This window comes from Diospyros lotus, chromosome 4, assembly GCF_014633365.1.
Source record: "Diospyros lotus cultivar Yz01 chromosome 4, ASM1463336v1, whole genome shotgun sequence".
Classification (NCBI taxonomy): Eukaryota; Viridiplantae; Streptophyta; class Magnoliopsida; order Ericales; family Ebenaceae; genus Diospyros; species Diospyros lotus.
In genome coordinates, this window is record NC_068341.1 from 19,276,255 (window position 1) to 19,298,842 (window position 22,588).

General features: G+C 34.9%; 1 protein-coding gene across 6 annotated transcripts; it reads right to left on the minus strand.

Moving 5' to 3' along the window:
• Positions 1 to 2,108: 2,108 nt before the first annotated feature.
• On the minus strand, positions 2,109 to 9,691 carry LOC127800098 (tubby-like F-box protein 8). 6 transcript variants are annotated; one of them, XM_052334527.1, is made up of 6 exons: positions 9,532 to 9,627; positions 9,378 to 9,419; positions 7,637 to 7,994; positions 7,372 to 7,459; positions 4,494 to 4,626; positions 2,109 to 3,155 (listed from the first exon to the last, which is right to left on the minus strand). In XM_052334527.1, exons 3-6 carry the CDS (start codon positions 7,982 to 7,984, stop codon positions 2,444 to 2,446), a joined length of 1,281 nt encoding a protein of 426 aa, XP_052190487.1. In that variant the 5' UTR covers positions 7,985 to 7,994; positions 9,378 to 9,419; positions 9,532 to 9,627; the 3' UTR covers positions 2,109 to 2,443. The 6 variants fall into 6 exon arrangements, with proteins under 6 accessions (XP_052190487.1, XP_052190483.1, XP_052190486.1 ...); XM_052334523.1 differs by lacking the exon at positions 9,378 to 9,419 and having other exon boundaries at positions 9,532 to 9,691; XM_052334526.1 differs by lacking the exon at positions 9,378 to 9,419 and having other exon boundaries at positions 7,637 to 8,123; positions 9,532 to 9,682.
• Positions 9,692 to 22,588: the final 12,897 nt, after the last annotated feature.

A 22,588-nucleotide genomic window follows, 5' to 3' on the forward strand; every position in this document is an offset into this window, starting at 1 on the left:
TTCCACTGCGACCACAGCCATGATACAGATGACTGCATCCAGTTAAAGGAAGAGATTCATAAGCTTATCAACTGAGGTTACCTCAGTGATTTCATTAGCTGAGGAGGCCAGAACTCGAGCAGAGTAGAGTCCAATCCGGATAATAGGGGGAGGTCTCCTACTCATGATCACTTCCAAGAGCGAAGTCGAACATCGCCCCCGAGAGAAGAAAATAGCCCATGCGGGCAAGTATGATAGAAGTTCATCTTATACACATTAGCAGCAGGAACAGTTCCGGGGCCTCAAGATAATGGGTTGGGGGCCTAGAATAGGTTAGACTCCACCATTCCCAAGAATGCGGTAAGGGATAGTGGTCATCACTTTCTCCGAGGAGGATCTCCCGAGCTATCCCAACTACTCAAACCCTCTGGTGATCACTGATGTGGTATTACCTAAATTACTAAATATCCCTTGTGTGCTAGTAGTCTTGCCGCCACGTGGATCGTCTGAGAGATTGACATGTGGCAAGTCCACAATGCAGAGTGGGGAACAGTCCTACACGACAAGTTAAAGGACACGTGGCGACACTTGCAGAGTAATTCGGAGTGGAGTCCAAAAAATCCAGCCTAGTCCACGAGACCCGTTCCAACTTGACCGGGGTCCTCGGGAGTCGTACCCGCCATCTCAAGCTTTATCTCAGATACCCTATAACGGACCTGCCTATGAAAAATAGGGGTCCTCATTAGGTATGATAAGTCTCCAGCTCTTATATTTTTTACTATCCACATTTACTCTACTGACTTGAGCGTCGGAGTTTACCTCGGGGGATCCTAGCCTCATCACTCCGTTGTCTTGTAGATTGTATTCCCTAGACTTGACATAGCCTAATCCGAAGCTTCAACTCCCGAGGTTCATTTGTCAAGACGACACGTGGTGGTCGGTCTCAAATACTATTATCATTTATTATTGGCTCATATTTGTTGTTTGTAAACTTTAATATAAATGACTTAATGGTTATATTTATGTAGTTTATATAATTATTTATTTAAATGTATTTCTATCCATAAAAAAGATATTTGAGGATTTTTTTTTATAAATTTAAATAATAAGTTAAATAATGTAAATATTAATGTCCTGAGTCAGATCTAAATAGTATTGCTGATTGTTAGTGTATTACAAAAACAATATTATTGAAAGAGAACAAGCCTAAACTGCCGTCCTCAAAAGATAAAAGATAAGATAAGCAGTAGTGATGTTAACAACCAAAACACAATTGATTGGTGACTTCCCAAATACACAATTGATTTGATTCTAATAATGGGCTTGCCTTCTCCACTATGGAAAGGCCAGGCCAGGGTGTGCTTTTTAAGGGGCAGTTTCATAAGAAAAACAGACTCCTTGCCATCTTTTAATAAACTTCAAAAGTATTTCATGTTTTGATGGGCTGATGATGCTCCCAACTTGGTGGTCTGCAAATTAAGGTATTGGAAATGGGTTTCCACTGAAGTGGCTGCCGGCAGCAGTGCTCACTCCTCGGAAGTCTGTCACCGGTGGCTCAGATGATTTCTCCGGCGGCGTTGCTGCGACGCTGTTGGCTTGTGTAGTGGAAAGTTTCTGGGAAAACTGGGGAGCTTTGTATTGAGTTACATGTGAGATGATCTGGGTGAGTGATCGACGTGATTGTTCGATCTGATCCCGTCATCCTTATGCAAGTGTAACGTTGGTTAAAATTGTTGTACAATCCTGTTCTGCTTCTCAAGTCACAACTTAATTTTCTTATTTTGTTTCTCTTGAATTACTAGTTTGATAAATTCTCAGTTCCACGATTTCTAACTTATTAATTATATATACTCATGATCATATCTTTTATGGACCCTTTCAACCTCATTTCGTACTTATTTAAAATTTCTTGTGAACTCTTTTACTAAAATCTTCATCACTCGTTCTCTTTCTCATACGGATAAACCACGCTAATTGCATTTTACACATCACAGTTTAATAGAAACCTCACTGAACTACAAACGACAAAAGAATGGAACCAAGCATGCATGATGCATCTGCAAAAGAAGTCTATTGAAAGCTTTACTTTAAATGTCAGGTTGGAGGTGCCAAAATAAGGCATGGCATGTGAGACTGCAAGCTCTGGCAATTTTCCTCAAGTTTCAGGGTTAATTCAACATAGAAGAAAATACCAAATTAAAGTTAACAACATAGGGCCATAGGGCATTGAACAATTCAAGCAGACTAACTACAAGCAGAGCGGAGCGGGAGAGGGGGGGGGGGGGAACTGAGGTGGATAAAGAAAAAACAAAAAAAACAAAACCTCTCTTCCAATGTGTGCCATGAAAATTGTTCCAGCACCTCCCAGTCTGGCTTCGAGCTATACACTGATGGCATACAAGTCTCCCAATTCTATGAAGCTCTAACAAGTAAGAGCATTAACAGCTAAAACTATTTCTTTCTTCTATTCACATGCCAGTTTGGTGTCAAAGCTGCTCAAACAGATAGCAAAAGCCTGAAATGCTGACAGAGGATATCGATAATCCATGGTAAACATATCCTTTCCAACCTTACCAAACTGCAGGATGATCTTGTCATGGTCAGATTGGGATGGCTGAGGTGGTGGTGCTGGCGCACCAGCAACGGGCTGTGTGGCAGCAATCAGTTGGAAATTCTTGACAGATGCAACAGTTACCCTACCCCGGAAGTTAAGGCACCAACACTGCAACTGCTCGTGCCATCTTGGTGCCTTGTTCCGGAGAACCAAAGGTCTGTCCTTTCTATCATCTCCTTCCTCATGAGGACCAATGATGTCTGAGATCCGGGAGCTACTGAATTCATTTGAGCTGCCAATTGATTTTGAGAATGAGATGCTCCTGAACGAGTCTTCAAGAGAGCGAGACAGGAGCTCTGAATAGCCTGGGACAGTTCCACCTGGCTCAAGGGCAGAAGCAGGAATTGAGTGCATGACACAGTGCATCTTGCGTGGACCTCTCGTCCCTAGTACATTTAGCTCATATGTGACCTCAGCAATGTTGTAACTGCCTGTAGGGACTTTGGGAGAAACTTTCTTTGAGTTGAACCTACGGCTTGTACGCCCACATGGGGAAAGTTGAGCATTATTAAGTGGTAGCTGAGTGTCATATATAATGAATTTAGTGCCAAGGAAATTTGACCTGTTACAAAAGAAAGAAACTATTCTCAGTGTCATGTATTAACCAAATGACCAACCACTAGTAAAACAACTTGTCTAAAATTTTACAAAGATTTTGGACTAGCTCTTTAATTGACCTAAGCTGTCCAGTCCCTTGGATATTGCTTACAAACAATATGATATGCATATATATCTAAAAACACAGAACTACTAATTTTAGTAAAAGTAGTACTGAAAGACACTACAAAGATGTGACTTCTTCCCAAATGTTCCAATCTAGCATGCTTTGTACAAAATAAGGAGTTTTACTAAATCAACTGTTCAAACCCTTAACTTTTCTATGCAAAAACACATCATGGAACCATACCCTTAAATAGTAAAAGTCCTGTTATGAGCTTATGCTACCAAATCTGAGCCAACTTTAGTTACCCAAAAATAAAATAAAAATAATGAATAAAATTAAAAAGAAAATCCGAGCATACTAACGGAAACTTAGATGAGGTTGAAGAAGTTTTGGCTCCCCCCCCTCTCTTCAAAATGCCCCATCCAAGGAAAATAGATAAATACATATGACCAAAAAAAAAAAAACTAGAGGCATTTGGCACCACAAAATGTAACTGATACTCCAAGAAGCCATTTCTCTCATTAAGTGAAAACCTGCCTATTCATCACAACTACAACAGCAGCATATCAAGCCTTAATCCCATCAGGAGTCAGATACATAAATTTAGTTTGTCCATCATCTATGCTTATATCACTCTAACACCCCCCCCCCCCCCCCCCCCCCCAACACACACACACACACGCAAAAGGAGAAAAACAAAGGAGGGAAATAAATAATATTTTCTCTTGTTCAACTACATTACTTACAACAGTAGCAAACACGTTTAAGGAAAGAGTACTGGAACATCAACTAGTGTTAAATAGACAAGCATAAATTTAAAAATATTTAATAAGAAAATAGTAGTTAAACATAATGGAATTAAGTAGGAAGTTAGAAAATTGAGTTGAAAAGCAAATTGCATATCAACCATAGATCATGCTGTATTACGGTATGCCAGAAAATGCATCAAGCCTGAATTTCAAATTCTAAATGCAATGGAGTTAGAAACAAGAAGCAAGGAAAGATAAAAACAGTATGAGAAAACAGGCATTTAAAGTAATATAGCTTCAAATAACTCCCAGTTCTTTCTGATATGAATAATTCCAGTTTGTTCGATTGTAGCATTGTCCAAAAACATACTGATGCCAAAAAATGTATGTTTCAACTTCTAAAGCTGTTGCCAGTAAAGAATCTGTCAAACTTGGAAGACATGAACACTCCAAGAATGAACAGTGAGTTCTTGTTTAGCACTATTACCTTAGTTTCCCTATGTAAGTGCTGCTTGATCGTGAGATGTTATCGGCATCCATGGAAATCACATACTCTGTGCAAGTAGTTCGCCTATTCCTTTTTGCAGAAAGAAGAAACTTTCCATTCTCAACAAGCAAGGCTGGAAAAGAATAGCAAATAACCAAAATACGGCATTAGGAGATAACAAATGAAAAAACGTGAATAACAATTATTAAGTGATTGGAGATAAAATAAATTATTTATCTATACTTTATAAAAGAATGATGTTATGTTGGGAAATCTTTAGTAACTATGAACGATATAGGAATACATTCTATAAAGTATTTGTCCAAACAAAATAAAGCAAACATCAAAAGATGAAGAATAGTAAAAATGGACTAGATAATATCCTGATATTAGCATAGAAATGCATGGAAGAAATGGCATTTTTTGGTTAACAAATTATTTAATGTGATCTTTAAATTAAAGAGGATTTCAGGCAAGGGGAGAAAGAACACTTCAGTGCCTATTTATGATAATAGAGGAGATGTTCAAAGTTGTGAAAATTACAGAGAAATAAACCTAATTAATCATGCAACAAAACTTTGGGAGAGGGCAAGTGAGCAATGGGTAAGGAAACAAACCAAAGTCTTCAAAAACCTATTTGGTTTAATGCCTAATTGGTGAACAAGAAGCTATTTACTTATTGAGATGTCAAATGGAAAGGTTCAGAAGAGCTAAATAAAAATCTTTGCATGTGGTACTTATATATAGTTCCCATAAAAATCTGGCAGAAGGTGTTGAAAAAAAAAAAGGACTTCAGATTGTTTATATATATGTTAGACGAACATGTATTTCATTACGCAGAAACATGTGTTGGGACTTGTGAAGGAGATACTATTACTTTTTCAATTACAATTCGATCATATCAATGATTTGCATTAAACCCTCACTTCATAGCTCTTGTGATGGTTCACAAATCACATCCAAAGAAATGATGTAGGAGAATATAAAGATTACAGAAAATTAAAGGAGGAGAGAAGAAAATGGAGGGGGGGAAAATGAAATCTGGGGAACGGGGGAGGAAGAAGAAGTAGAGAGGGAGAAGGAGACCAGATGCAGAAATAGAAGTCAATTTTATGTTGGCTCCAAATTAGAGAAATGTTATGGTAAAACTTTGTTTGAAACGATATGATAGAAAGCAACATGCAACTTGAAGGTGCGATACATTGTGGATCCTTACATTTTTATATAGGAATGAAGATGCTCTTGGCTTGACATCATGTATTCTGTTCCACTAGAACCCCTCTTTTTTTGGGGCAAAATAACTCATGATGGAGCTCGAGTACAATTTTAGAAAGGGGAAGAAATCACATCACAATTGTATTCCAAATCAACCACCATACTTGATTACATTACTGATGTCCATTTATAGGCTAAGGTTTAACTAAAAAAGAAAAGATAAAATTTCAAGTTACAAGTCCCCACAAATCGACTAATAAAAATAACAGTTAAAAAATCTAAAATCTAATTCAAAAATAACATAAATCAAATTTCCTAACGAGAAGTGACTTAGCATACACTATTTGAAGAAGATGTTGTCTTAGTGGATGCAATAAAAAAAGACGTGAATAATAAACTTAAATTATGGAAAAAATATCAATCTCGACATTAAAAATAAGTAGGTCAAAGTGTGACCACCCCTGAGGTGTGGCATAATTACATAGACCATCCCCCTAGTTTGAGAAACTACAAAACCACCCATCTTTAAAAAAAAAAAAAAGTAAATTGACAAATTTACCCTTGTATTTTTTTTCTTTCCTCTTTCTCTCTGTTCCCTCCCCTTTCTCTCTCCCCTTTCATTTAAGAAAATAACCAAAAAAGAGAAAAATAAATAGTGGCGGTTGGCATTGATTCTTTAGATTCATTGAACCCAGCCAGGTGCTTCGAATCCAAAGAATGATCTAATTCAAAGAATGGAAGAACCCAGATTGGGTTCACCCCTCTGAGAGAAAATTGGGAGGGGGGAAGGGAGCAGGGAAGGAAGAAAGAGAGAGATCAGGCAATCGAAGAACTCACTCATCCACAGCTGGAGAAAGAGAGAAGAGAAATTGAGGGGGGAGAGAGAGAGAGAGAGAGAGAAGTGGAATGACAAATTAGGGAATTAGAACCTAGGCGATCGACCTGGATTCTTCAACTGGAAGAACCCTGACCTGACCAGCCTACGTTCTTCAGATCAGAAGAACCCTGATCAACCGATCAGGGTTCTTCAGTCAGAACTACACAAATCAGTCCCAAAGGGGTGGTTTATAGGACTAGCAAATAAATGTCTTGCAGAGAAAACCGGGAACAGTTTTCAAAGATGTTACAGATAACTTCAGAAGCAACCTCATTTCTTAGCCCCTGCAGAGATGTTGTTTAGGAGTTCAGTGCATTGCAGATAAAGGATCACTGTCCTAACAGAGCTTCATACATATAATGGGACCAAATTGAAAGGGCATTCAACAATGTTTCATTGTGGTGTCATCAGTATCAAATTTGACCTCTTACTGTTGACATTTTGTTTTTCCTTATTTAATCTCAATTGGATTTGATTAGAGAATCTGTGGTTAGTAAACAAAAGATTGGCCTTTCCAACAAGTACTGTATCAGATGAAACCACGAAATTACAAATATAAACACAGAAAAAGTACAAATCTACAAGTTGCTGGTTTCCACAAACACAATGATAAATTCAGAGAAAAATGCTAGAATTCTTGTGCCACAGGGGGGCAATATTTTTGTCTAGCATATCAATGAAGAGACTGGGTCAGGGCTAAACAAGGAGGAGAAGACTTCTAATACAAGAACTGATACTTCACAAACTAATAGAAATTAAATGGTTAAATGGAAACAACTTCCTTACCAGGACTAAGGGAAAGGTAGAGGTGGTAAGTAACGTTAGCTTTGTCTCTCTTAATGAAACACTGAATGGTTCCATCCCGAGGCCCTGGCTGTTAAAGACAAATAAGTCAGAACTGTAACAATGCCATGCAGCTTTAATATAGAAGTCATCCATTTGCATTTAAATTTTCTACAATTATATATTTTCAAAAGAAAATTTTAGGTGAGATTACAAAACAGGTAGCCTAATGCATAAAGAGACAATATAATGAGTACAGAAAATTAACCTGCTTCAGGGAAACAGGAAAGGTAATTTTGCCAGAAAACTCAGGGCTTTGAACAATTTCTCTGCACATTTCCCTCCATGACCTGCACACAGCAGCACAAGCAACAACATTTTTGCGTCCAGGCCATGTACCCTCACTAGCCTCTAACCTTTTAATCACATCTTGAAGAAGCTCAGGAGGGAGGTTAGCCCAACAGCTATTCTGGATGACAAGAGGCTGGTCATGCAACTCATGGACTGCACCATGAGATCTCCCCCTGTGATGCCCTGGTAGCCTCACCTCAAAACTCCGTCTTGATAAGCTCCCAAGGCCATCCCTTACATCACGGACTATGCTGCGGAATGACATTTCCTCCACTCTGTTTGATACCAACCAGAATATATATAAATAACTTATTTTCCCTATATTTTCTCATAAAGTATGCTCAACTGCTTCCACTTAGGCCAAATGGTGACCAGAAATCAACAACATTTTCTTGCATAGATAACTGCATACCAACTGATTATTTAGTTCAGAATTTTTCTAAAATCTTAATGACTAAGGTAATGAAGTGACAATGTTGGATAAGGCAAAAGAAAAAAGCAAGGAAAGATGATTCCTGTAAAAAAATAGAGGAATCTTTTAAAAATATCACAATTTTTAAAAAATTTAATAAAATACTATAGTTTCTGAACAAATTAACAAACTACTACATTTCTTCCACTATGGCAGTCCATGCTGGAAGAGGAGCTAGCATGGCAACTTTAATCAAACAAATTCACTCTTGTGAAGAGCAAGTTTCCATGGAACTGTCTCCCATGGGGAGCAAGTTCCAGTGTTTACACAAGCCAACCTTGTGCAAGGCAGCCTCACCCAAGGTGCTCATGCACTTGTAAAACTTGCACTCTTGGGAGCAAGTTTCACAAGTTGAATTTTGCATAGCGGTGTAATGCTGCTTTGCAAATTTGAACTCGCTCCTATGAGGCGCGAGTTTTACACTAATTCACTTTTTTCAAGAGCGTGTTTTATCTGGCTCAAATTGTTGCACTGGCCCCACTTCCAGCATGGATTCATTAAATTGTTTGAAACATGCAGTATTTTGTTAATTTGTTTTAAGAATTGTAGTATTTTTAAAAATTCCTCTAAAAAATAACCCTCAAATGGACTTAATAAGTGGACTAAAATACCCATTAAACTAGAAATAGCATCTCAGAACCTCTTCAAACATTCTTTTCAAAAAACAATGCGGTTATCTATAAACTATTTGTAATTGAAATTTAAATCTAGAATGACAACCAAAAGGCAAAAGTAGATCACAGCTAGCAATTCCCAAAAGACCAAATAAAAATTTCCCGAGAGCATCAACAAATTTAAACCAAGCAGGAAAATAGACAGGTAAAAGAAAGAAATAGCACAGCCAAAACCTGAAGGAGATACGGATTCAAAATTTTAAATGATGTGCCAGATTCGCAAAATTCAAGTGAATTAGAGAAACCCGATTTTAGAAACTTCACACAAGAACTCCAAAAATAAATAACCTAAGCTCAACAACAGCCCAAATGGCCAAGTCCATGACTGCTATGGGTAAACACGCACACAAAGATCCCCCAACATTCAACAATTTTCCTGTACATGCTCAAGAAAATCGATAAAAACTAAAAAGAAAAAAAAAACTAAAACAAATTAGGGAAAACTGAAAAGAGAGAAACAGCTTCCACCAGCAGTAGTAACAAAGAGAGCTCGGAAAACATGAAATTTTTACAGGCATTTCCGTAAGAAGAATCCAGAGAGCAAACCTTGAAATCTAGCCATAAGAGAGGAAGAAAGGCCAAAATTAGGGAAAACTGTAGATATACATCACAAGAAATCATCAAATTTCAGATCAGAAGCGTAAGGCCTCTCTTTCCCTCACTCACCTTCTCGTAGACTTCAGATCCTTCGCTTCACCGTACGGTTTCTCTCTCTAGAAGTCTCCATCTCTCTCTCTCACTCCCCTTACGAAGTCTGAATGCGATTTCTCTCGCCGGATTCCAAGCCTTGTTAAATCCACTTTATCTATGTGGAATATACTTATCGCAGCTGGCTGGTATTAATCACAGTTAATGAGAATAATCATAATCAGTTTCGTTAATCACACTCATCCTGCTGTTTGCTTGCTCGGCTGTGATTGTCCACGCCTATCCCAATGTACTATCCACGATAACGCAACAAAATTGTCTTTTTCCAACAGAAAATTATAGTTAAATATAATTATTAGAGATAAAAATAAATAAATTTATCTAAATATTATATTATATTTTTAAATCATTTAATATATATCTATAATAATAATAATAAAATGTCACTAATTACCTACATAATAATAAATTATCACTAAAGATACTAATAACATTTCTACTTTATTCTGGGGTGTTTTAAGAAAATCAAAGTTAAAAACTCAAAAATCAAAGAAGTATCTCAAGAAAATCAAGGACTCAAATGACCCTAAAGACTCTTTCGGAGACTCCAAAGAGTTTCTAGATTGCTCCAAACCTTAGCATCATAGAAGTCCAGGACCTACCCGAAGGGTCTTTCGAACTCGAGTCACCCGATAACTCCAATGAGTCTTCAAACCCATTGAAAAGATATTCATCGGGGCATTTTGTTCCAGATATACCTTCGATCTCATTCAATGCATTTCCCTTCGAAGAGTCGAGACACATATCAATAACACCACGTGTCACGTGGACCCCAACCACCAACGTCTATAAATAACCCGTGTACTACATGCCAAAATGACACACATAAGGACCCAGATCTAGACCCAAAGACTTTGAACCCAATCCACCCTGAACCCTTCAAGAGACTAACCATCAGAAGACTCCCATCCGAAAACAGTCATTCGAGACACACCATGTAATATTCCGAAATTAGGGAGATAAATAATGATTATTAATTTTGGTATTTGAAGTTATTATGGAATATTTGAGGATTTAAGAGAATATTCATTTATGTTGTTTTGAGGAAATATGAAATTAAGACAATTAATAACTTTATTTGGGGTATTTATGGAAATAATGAAAGAATGAAATAAATTAAATTAGTGGATTTTTGAAAATTTTAGGATATAAGTGAAACAAGGGGAAAAAATGAGTTATAGGGGTGTTTGTGTGAATTTTGGAAGTTTTTGGGGTGCTGGTGTAATTTTGGGAACTTGCCATGGGGTCTCTTTATAATTAATGGGGGGCGTTTATATAGTGAAGAAGCGGCCAACCTAGCTGGTCTCGTGCGTGTGGGTGATGGCGGGGAGCGCAGGTTTGATTCCGCATTGAGGCAGCGCGCGCGAGAGGAAATGGCCAATTATTTTGGCCAAGAGACAGGGCCGAAACGACGTTGTTTCGGCCCTAATGTGGCGGTACCATGCGAGGCCCAGTGGTTGTCATGTGACCGCGTCTCAGCCCTCTGTTTTGCCCAATTTAAAGGCCAATTTTGGCCTTATCCGAGCCAGAAAATCGAGAGAAAAATGAGGGAGAAGAAGAGAAGCTTGGGCAGTGCGAGAAGAGAGAGAAAAAGTGAGGGAAATGGGGAAAATCTTAGGATATTTAGCGTTTAAAGTGATCAGGTAAGTGGGTAAAAATTAGTATAAATATTATATGTTTAAATTATAAATTTTATAAGGTTAGATTATACAATTTACACAGTTAGAATTAATTAATTTAAGTCACGATTGTATTAATTGTTATGAAACGTTTTACTTCGCATCAGGAGCCAGAAAAGGCAAGAATCAACCAAATTAAGGTAAGCTCCTAACATTTCCCTTATGTTCTTTATTTCCTATAAGAATCTTCGTTATTTTTCATATTTTAATCCCTCCCTCACCGTGATTCGGTTCCACACATTAATAATGATAATCTATGTGGCAACCATTCCATAACTTATATGTTAATAATGGATCTATTGGTGAGTAAATAAGTTAAGTAAGTGATATATCGGTGTCGTTCACTTCCTCCATCATGGGGCTTCGTACCACTCCGCTTTTCTTGGGAATGATGCCGAACCTGATAGGTTAGGTTCTTAGAAGAGTCGGTATGGATTATGGGTTATGTTAAAGGGTTTAATGAGAAAAGTGAATGGTTCATTAACACGATAAGAGATGAGAATGAGAACGGTATTATTATGTTTATGTGGTTATGTACGTGAAGAGTTACAGATAAATGTTATGTAAAGTTAAGTCTAAAAGTTATGAATTAAATGTTGATCGTGTGTGTCTTAAGGGTATGGGGTACAAAGCCACTGACTGTCGACCGTGGGTTGTGGCCGTGGATGGCTGGATGTATGGGCGCTAGTCATCGGCTGTTACGATAAGCGTTAGATGGGCCAAAAGAGCTGGTATTGTCAAATTCCCACATTGGTTTGTGCATATCTCGATGTGTGTGCTACATAAGGATTGGGTTGCATTCATTGTTGGCACATGCGTTGTGTGTGATGAGATGTGTGAATATTTGCATGACCCAGTTGGTCTAAGAGCCAACTTGGGTTCCCTAGATGAGTTGATGCATTTAGAAGCATTTCGCATGTGTATATTCTTATGTGGGCGTAGCATGGCCTGATGTTTGGTTTATGGGGGCCTTGACATCACGTTTATACTACAGATGCCATTGCACTTCTTATGTGTTGCATTGCATGGTGAGGAGAGTGATTTTGATGATGGCACGGACCCGGTAGGTTAGCCGGGGAGTGCGGCACGGACCCGGTAGATTAGTCGGGGAGTGCAAGGCTATGATATGGGTGGATTGTGAGGCACAGACCCAATAGATTAGCCGGGGAGTGCAAGGCTTTGAAGGATAAGAAAAGACATATCAGAAATGATGATATGGTAGTCTATCGAAGGCTGCCATAGGTTTGTATGTGGTACTTGGGCACCAATATGTGTTTTTTCTGGGCTCCAAGGACCGTTTTATGTGCAAGGTTACTTTATGATATGCATTCAAGGTGGAAGTACGTATGGTTCATGGTATGACATGTTGCATTGACATGATTTATATGGGGTGTTATAGGAAAAGTTCTGTCTTTAACCTACAACCTTTCTTTCATGAGCCTGCCGAGTTTCGCGACTCACGTTTTCTTTCTATCATTCAAGGTTAGGGATTCGTATGTGATATCAGGTACGATGAGGGGTTGGGTTCAAATCGTCGAGTCAGGATAGAAAGTGCAGAGTTCTTCCGAGACTAGATCATGAGTGTCATTGTGCTTGTATTAAGGTTAATGTTTTATGTTTTGAGATGTATGTGTATTATGTAAGCCAGATAGGAACACGTTGTGAATGCTTATGTGAGAATAATTATTAGATGTTATGTGATAACTGGTTATGGTATTTATAAGGGTTATGTGTGAGTTATGGTGTGTTTTGTTCAATATTATTTAAATAATGACCCTCTCACGGATCCTCTATTCGCGGTAGAGACTCCGAGAGGCGGGTCGTTACACACCACATACATATATTCATACTTCTACTCTATGACATCATCATCTATCTTAGGCATCGGAGGGTCTGCGTAGGTAAGCTCCCCGCTTGCCTTCTAATTACTCATTTGTTGTAGACCCATTCGATGCCACTCATTCAAAAACCCTTTGGACCTAATGGGAGACTAGCTAGTCAAAGACCCTTCGAGGAACAAGATCCCTGAAGACCTTCAAAAGCCATCATAAGACTCCCTACATCCTTTTAGCTCTCCTAGACAACGAATTGAGCTTAGCCCCATTAGTGCCACAGATTTTGACCTCTTGCCTGGACTCTACCATGCTATTTTATAAAATAAATAAATTTAATTATTATAGTTAGGCAACAACAATCACTAATTATTTGTTTCCAAAATTAAATTATTCTAATATGATTTTGTTGCAAAAAGGATTGAGAATTGTATTATTATTTTTTTAAGATTTGGAATTATTTAGTGCATGCATCACTTTTTAAGGGTGAATATTTTTAACTTTCCAAAAGGAAATAAATAAAAAGAGGGCAATTAGACTATCTCATGAGCCGAATCACGTGTGAGTGGCTTGACATTTAAATTGATAAGAACTCGTTCATATTCGACTTATATTATAAACGACTTGAGTTTGAATTCTAATTTGGAACTAGACTTATAAATAAGTTGAGATTAAGTAAAGATAAAACTTAGCTTGATTAAGATAAAACTCGACTTGACTTGACTCGCAAACAACGCTCTCAAATAAGTTCATAAATAGGCTCATGACAAAAATGGTTTATTTATTATTTCACAATGGTGGAAGGAAAATTAATAAAATTCCATATTTTATACAAAATGACTTGTGGTGTTTTGTCAATTCTTATTACCACAATTATTTTGAAATCAACATTTAGTGTTAGTTGTTGCCTTATAGATAAATACTCCTCAAATTTGGGAATGGACAGAGTTCAAGTGTTGATGTGTGGAAAGGATTGACTTAAAGCTTATTATGACATCATGAGCAAAAAAAAAGAGTAAGTGTTAACTTTTTTCCTTGCTCCTAATTTCCTCTATTAGTTGATAACTTGATATTGGTAATAATTATTAATTCTTGTATTTTTATTAATAGGAGAAGGATGTTGTATAGCTTCCTTTGTCATAGAGTTGGTGGTTGATTGAGGATTGAAGATTGAACATATTTGTGTTCATGGACAAGTAGTTTTGAACATGTTTATTATTATATTATTGTATTTAAAATTTATATTTATTTTATTATTTATTCTTATATTTGTGATAAAAATATTTATATTTGTTTGAACAATGTTGTTGTATTTATTTTGAGAATTTATATTTATATTTGTTATATTTTTTATTATATAAAATAGGTTTAATTGACTTTAATTAAAAAAAAATTCTAACAAGTCGAGCTTAAATTCAATAAATTATTAATGATGTCAAGTTTGATAAATTTTTAATGAACTCAAGTTCAATTTTTTTTTTTTTTTTAATTTCTGTCAAGCTCAAGCTCCCATTTTTCTTAACAAGCTGCTCGAGTTGAGATGTGATTTGAATGACTCTTATTCATGCTAGCGATGCTAAGATTAAGAGAGACAAATTATTATATTTTTCCCCTTAAGGGTCAAATTAGTTAAAATTAAGTCTGTCAATGACCACATCTAATTTAGATATAGTCCAGATCCATTTAAATTTAGTTTAAATTCATTTGGGTCTAGATCCATATATAGATGGATCTAGACCAAATCAGATCCATTACATAAATATTTACTATAGTTTTAAATTTTAATATTTAAAAACAAATTTTTAAAATTATTTTATTCTTAGATACATTTATTAAAATATTTATATATATATATATACATAAACTTGGGATGATCGTCTTTGTCCTGCCCCGATACTCATGCTCTTGATTACGTCAGGAGAGGTAAATTGCAGGTTAGGCGTTTGACCCTTACGTAAGGCGATGATCGAACTCACAGTTCATTAGATTGACACTAACATATTGCTCATTCAATCGTTTGATCTATATATTGGGAGCTATATACACGTAAACTTGTATACATGTATGTGCATACATTATATGTATACATATATGCATATACATACGCTTATATTTGCGTTCTACATCCAATTAGGCATACAAACATATATATACCTGTATAGGTATATATAAACATATATATATGCATATAAAAATATATATATTTATGTGTAATATGTACACTAATGCTAATGTGTACATAGATGTATAATATTTATGTATTTATATATAAGTCCATATAGATATGCAATATATTTACATGTGTATGTATATGTAATGTGCGCACATAGGTATAATACATCTATACATATATATGTGTGCCTACTTACGTTTATATATGTATATATGTTTGCGTACTTATAAGTATTTATAAGTATGTATTTTTGTACTCATATATAAATAAATACATGTATATATTTGTGTGTTCATATATAAAAATGTAAAGGAAAGTTTAAAAATGGATCTCATGAACTCTCGCGCTTTCTTTTTTAGAAATTTATGTTTTGATTTAATGAGAATTTTTTTTTAATAAATTTAGTTTAATAATAATGACTAAAATAATTCAAAAAATTCTTATGTTTATCAAAATTCTTTTATCAAGTAAAATTTTCAAATAATCAAGTACTTGTTCAAAACAATTGAGTATTTATTGAAAATAAATAAGTAGTTAATCAAGTGTGCAAGGTTAATCAGTAAAGCTTTTTAGTAAAAATCAATCGAGTAAGTTTTAAGAATAATCGAGTAATATTAAGAGTATTTTTAAATTAATCAATTATATATATTAGAATAATTGAGTAAAGGTTAAAAGCACTCAACTATCAAATTTCTTCTACTTCAGTATGAAATGCAACTCTCAGTCATTATTATTTTAACTGAGTAAGGTAGTTTTGATAATCTAGTAATTACCTTGTGCACTCAAGTGAATCTATTAGTAATCAAATAACCTTACGTCAAGGTATTGGGTATCATTTTACTCGAGTAAAGTATTTTTATTGATCAAGTAATATTTTTTTTATACTCTAGTGAATATCTTATATAATCAAGTAAGGATGACCTGAAATCTAGTTAAGTCTCTAGAATTAAAATTAATAGAGTAGTGAATTGATCATACTCGAGTAAACTTAAAATATAATTGAATACATAATAAATCTAATCAAGTTAAGATCAAAATTAGTCTAGAAATGCTAAAAGATACTTAAGTATTTTCTGTTAGATTTTGAATTTTATAGCTGTTACTCAGAGATGTCAAAGATGAGAGTTTTGACCATTCGAGATTTATTTCATTATTTTATAAGGTTTGATTACGTTCTCTTATAACAAAATGATAAATATGTTTATGTATAATGTGCAAAAAGTTTTATCTTAAAAATCATGCATATTTTTATTGACTAATTTGACTGTTATCAGTTAAATAAAAAAAAAGTTATGAGTATGTTCAGATAACATGTGCTAATTTTAAGTCTAAAAGCTTCTATAAAAGATCAAGTGCTATTGTCCAACAATGTCTAGTTAGCCTAAACCTAGACACAGCCAAGTCGAATCCGTTTTCAAGCCATACTATGTTGTTGAGTTAGTCTTTTATGCTCATATTCCTTCACCTCAAGCCATTATCTGGTCGAGCCACATGAAGATCTTCTTGAACTAGAAATTAAGAACACGAGAGTGGAGTGCATTACCATTCATATTCTTTTCACCTCTTTTGTCTATTCCTTTATCTACTGTATTTCTCATTCTTTGAAGGTAATTTTTGTTGTGAGTTTAACCTTTATCTCATCTTTCAACAAGTGTTTGTAAAGGTTCTATCTTAGCTCATAAAAGGTATATATTTGTGTTGTTTTATTCTTAAAAGCAAAGATTACTGCTTAGTCTACAAAAGCGGTGGTTACAACTACTCTTATAAAAGTTAGGGTTCCTATTTAGCCTACAAAAAGTGGAGGTTTCAATTGAATCTATAAAAACTGTATATGAGTTGTAGTTGATCCCTTAAAAGCCAAATCCATTATTGAATGTTTTAAAATTCTTAGTGAGCAGCTAAGGTAGTAAACTAGCATTGTTAGCCGAACCACTCTAGACTGCTATGTCTTGGGACTGCTTCTTATGTTTTGATGGTATTGTTTTTTATCTGTCTTACAATGTTTTCTCATTTGAATTCAGCTCATTAGTTTTAAGCATAGTAGTTCCAATTTTCATTGCAAACATAAAAGATTTTTAACATCACTGCTTCCATGCATACTTCTCAAATGCATATGCTTTCCGTGAGATTTGAAAATTAAAATTTAGAAGTAAAAACAGAATATTATTACTGCCAACATAATAGTTTCCTTATTTCTTTTTTCAAATGCAACTACTTTTCTATACATATTCTATGTCTAAAATATGTTTAGGATAATCTTTATGAAAAATATATTAATGCATATAAATTTATATTGAACTGTTGCATCTTGCTTTATGTCATGAAAAATATATTTTCAAATCAGCATTGATGCATATTTTTTAATATTGCAAAAATCTCCAATACACCTAATTCACCCCCATTTTGGGTGACGACATTGGTCTTTCTCTGTATCGATAGTAATGAAATATTATCTCATGATCTTCATGTTGTGCCATCAAGCATAGGTTATCATCACTTGAGAGTAGTGGATAATTGAATGCTTGCAATAAGTTCTCTAACTCCTTTAATTACTCCACCAGATCTGTATTTATGGAGCTTGACGAGCCATTTGAAAAATTTGGCCATTGGTGGTAGTTGGAAACATTTAATGATGTTCTAGAACTAGCCATTGGAAAGTCTGCGAGAAAAATAGTCGACAAATTCTAAGAATCGGTTGACAACTTAGTTCAAAAATTTGAAAATCGGTCGACATGAGGGGCAAAAATGGTCGACATGCTAAAAAACAGTCGACAAGTTTGCATGTAGTAGCTATCGATTGTACTTGGCTTAGAGCTAACATTCTACTAATCGACAACCTATGAAAACTAATCGATAACAAGGACCAAAATGGTCAACAGTTCCTTAGAACCAGTCGATAGCTTGTCTTTTGCTTTTTAAATGAATTTTCTCCAAAACTTTAAAACTCATTTCATTAAAACAAATTTAATTAAGAGAATCTTATGATATGAAATCTTGATTTTTCATGTGCCCTCAAGATGTTTGACATAAGATTGACAAGATTTGAAATTGATTTTCATTTTGAAACTAAATTATCTTATGAAATGATTTAGGGCATAAAGATAAGAAGAAACAAGAAAATAATGTTTTTCCTCATCAAAACCAAAACATAAGAGCAAAACAATACTATCTACTTCCATGAGAGTTTATAATCCACACTGATCATGAATCTTGGAAGTATTTAAAGGGAAAAGCAAGCTCAGTCGAAGACATGCCCAATGGGTGGAATTCCTAGAACCATTCCCCTATATCATCAAGTACAAAACATGAAGTACAAACATGGGTGCCAATGCATTATCAAGAAGACATGCCTGCCTTACTATCAATCCTTAATACTAAGCTACTAGGCTTTGAGTTTCTTAAGGAATTATATGTAGAAGATTTTAATTTTTCCAGCATATATGCAGCTTGTGAGGGGAAGGCAGTCGATAAGTTTGTTAAACATGAAGGCTTCCTATTCAAGTTAGGAAAACTGTGCATCCCTCAAGGCTTAACCTGAGAACTACTAATCTAAGAAGCACATAGTGGAGGACTTGCGGGACACTTTGGAATCAATAAAACTTTGGTTGCATTTCAAGAGCACTTCTACTATCTAGGAATGCTCAAGAATGTCCAAGCCATTATTCAAAAATGGCTTATTTCATACCATGCCACAAAACTGATTATGCATCTCACATCACAAACCTATTTTTCAAAGAAGTCATAAAACTTTATGGGGTACCAAAAAGCATTGTTTTGATCAAGATGTTAAATTCCTAAGCTACTTTTGGAAGACTTTGTGGTGAAAAGTGGGTACTAAATTACTTTACAACATAGCTTGCTACCCTCAAACTGATGACCAAACTGAGGTGGTCAATGACACTCTCTCTACCCTGTTGCGAACTTTGATTGGCAACAATATGAAGACTTGGGATGAATGGCTTACTAATGCAGAATTTGCTTACAATCGAAGCAAGCACAACACCACAAGACACATTCTATTTGAAATTGTATATGGGACCAATCCCATCGCTTCCATTGGCCTCACACCTTTGCTAAACAATGATAGAGTCTGCTTTGATGGAAAAACTAGGGCTAAGATTATGAACATGCTTTATGAACATATTAAAGCACAAATTGAGAAGGAAAACGAAGCGTACAAGAAGGCAACTAATAAACACAAGAAGGATAGACAGTTTTCTCCAAGAGATCTGGTATGGGTTCACCTTCAAAAAGAAAGATTTCCAGCTAGGAGAAAGTCTAAACTCATGCCATGCGCAGATGAACCATTCAAGATTTTGGAACAGATTGGAAATAATGACCACAAACTAGAACTTCCTACGGAATACAACATTTCTACAACTTTCAACATTAATGACTTGTCTCCTTATGTGGAAGATAACAACTTACTAGATTTGAGGGCAAATCCTCCCTGTTGAGAAATTTGTGTTTTGATTTATGGAGAAAATATTTTTTTTGAAAATTTATTTTTGGTAAATTTCGTTTATTGATGATCTCTAAAATATTTTTAATTGGAGAACTTCATGCTCATATACTTATGTATTTCCAAAATGGCTAAATATGTTCACATATCAAATCGAGCATGATAAACTTTTGAGAAAATATTTTTGAAAATCAGCTTAGTATAAAAAGCCCTTTACATGCTCAACATTATGATTAATTGAGTGTTGAAATAATTCAGTCGATTATTACAACGTTCTAGCTTGAGTATGTGATATACAAAATCTATTCTTCTAAAGTTTTAATCAAGTTTGTCACTTCATATAATTATGAGTAAACCCTTCTTATACTCTAGTATGCTTTGAGATTATTCGAGTATCTATAATGCATCATAATCGAAGCATATATTGAACAAATTAAGTAAAGCCTTTGCTATAATCAACTAATATACTTTAATCAATTGAGTATCTGTTGGTTGAGAGCTTTTCACATCTATTTTTCATACATTTGAAACATCAATCTTATATTTTTCTATATGATTTTAAAGTCAGTTGATTACATGCTCTATGAATATATATTTCAATCAACTATTAAGGATCCGTCAGTCGAGTGAGTTGTGCATACTCTCTATATCTTTAAACTCAATTGAGTATTTTCATGAGTTAGTCAAATAAGGCTTTGTTTAAATATGGCTAAGATTTTGTGCTTCAAAATTAATCGAGTATAGATAATTCATACTCGAGTATACATTTTTATTAGTCAAGTAAATCTAGCCTAGTAGTTGAGTAATTGATATGTGCTTTCTATGCCTTATGAGTTAATCGAGTAATGATTGGTCATACTCAAGTAAGCTCTATATAATCAATTACTTGTTCTATTCAATCAACTAGAATGGTTTCATTAGTCAAGTATCTATTTAACCTAATTGAGTAACTGTCATTCGAATTTGAAAATTATAGCCATTAGAAGCATTCAATGCTTGATAGTTTCTACTTTTTAGAACATTAAATGCTAATAAGACAATATGAACTTTCTTGTATGAATTAATAAATGTTGTTTAATATTGTTAGAGACAAGAAGTGACAGTTGTGAAACAAAATGGATCTTTCATTTTGAAATCTGCAATGCTAGTTAACATTCAGTGTAGGAAATCTATAAATGGGAGAAAGAGCTGCTTGAAGAAGGTTACCTGAACTACTTGTGCTATCTTACAACTTCTAAGAGCTTTTCTAATACTCCATATTCTTCAATCCTGCTTCCCACGAGCTATGCATTCTAAAATCTTTATGTGAGAAATTTATTGAGAGTTGGCTTTATTCTAAATCTTGTAACTCTCTTAGTCAAGAGAAGAGCTTTTATACTTATTGTTTTATTCATCCTTCTCTTGAATTGTTCTTTCACAAATCCTTCGTGAACTTGTAAAAAAGGTTACACCTTAGCCTTTAAAAGTTAGTGGTTTTAGCATAGCCTATTTGAAAAGCCAAGTTGTAAAGGTTACACCTTAATCTTTAAAAGATAGTGGTTCTGCCTTAGCCTATTTGAAAAGCTAAGTTATAAAAGTTATACCCTATCATGTGAAAAGGTTGTGGTTGTGGTTGTGGCTAACCCCATTATAAAAAGTCAAGTGTAAAGGTTTGTAGTGAGGCTGCTAAAACTACAAGGTAATAGAATACACCAGTGGGTGTGGTTGCAAAATCCTTGGTCACGGATCAAGGTAGTGGACTAAGTAGTTGAGGCTGAATTACTCTCCATCTCGTGTACTGCTTTCTTTAGTTCATTTACATCATTACCTCTTTGATTTATTATTAGTCAAGTTTTTCTTTAAAAATGATGAAAAAACTTAATTCACCCCCCTCTTAAGCTAACTTTTCCCTCACTCTCCAACAAGGGGGGATTAATATACATCAAGGCCTAATAACCTAGGCCATCACCACAACAGTCTGCCTAAATCTGGTACTAGATAATGATGGGCCCTCTGACCCAATTGTTGTGAGCCTAAGACCCATAAACACTCATTTAGCAACTATTAAGTTTCTCCTCCAATGGTTTTTAACTCATTCTCAATAAAAAGTAGGAAGTCAAGGATCCAATTTCCCAACTTTTTCTCATTAATCCGTCTCTTATCTTCCCTATGCCACTAAGGTGTTATTGACCTATATTCCTTATTAAATCACTAAAACTCTAAGCATTTAAGCTACCTAAGGTCCCTAGGTGTCTATTATAATTCCCATAAACATTCAATGTAATCATGGACTTCTCTTCTATATAAGGGAAGACATGACAAGACATTTACAGTTTTGAATCTTTGAAAAATCCAGACTATTAATCCATATCAGTAATTTCTTATCACTTGTTCAAGTGTGGCAAAATTCCCATCTCTTATCTAAGTGTGGTTGCCTTGCATTATCACTTAGTGGCGAGTTGCTTGTTTCTTATTTTCCCTCTTACTCGACTGCTTTGTTTTTGTTATCCAAATTTTATCCTATCACCTAGTCTTGTTTTCGTCTTTATGCCCATCTCTATTAAAAAAATAATATCTTGAGCAGAGATAGACAAATTTCTGTCTCTATTAAAATTTTTTTTTGACTAAATATATTTTTTTCATTTAGTTACAGAATTAAAGATAGATTTAGTATTTTTTAACAGAGATGAAAGTTTTTACCCTTATTATTATTTTTTCTCTAAGAGACGAAATGAAAGATGCATTTCATATCTTGTGTAGAAACGAAAAATAGTTCTATCTCTAATTTCATCTCTATGCTCTTCAGTGGAACTGTTGAAACAAATTATTTTTCGTCAAAGAGACATAATTCTTTTGCATAGAGACATAATTTTTTCTTTTTTTGTTAGAG

Bases quoted from the DNA above. Each gene is read 5' to 3' on its own strand.
- LOC127800098 (XM_052334523.1), bottom strand. From the start codon at position 7,984: ATGTCATTCCGCAGCATAGTCCGTGATGTAAGGGATGGCCTTGGGAGC. The intron at 4,627-7,371 runs GTAAGGAAGTTG...ATTCTTTTCCAG, and splicing joins CTACCTTTCCCTTAGTCCTG to CCTTGCTTGTTGAGAATGGA. The intron at 3,156-4,493 runs GTAATAGTGCTA...CTTTTGTAACAG, and splicing joins ACTTACATAGGGAAACTAAG to GTCAAATTTCCTTGGCACTA.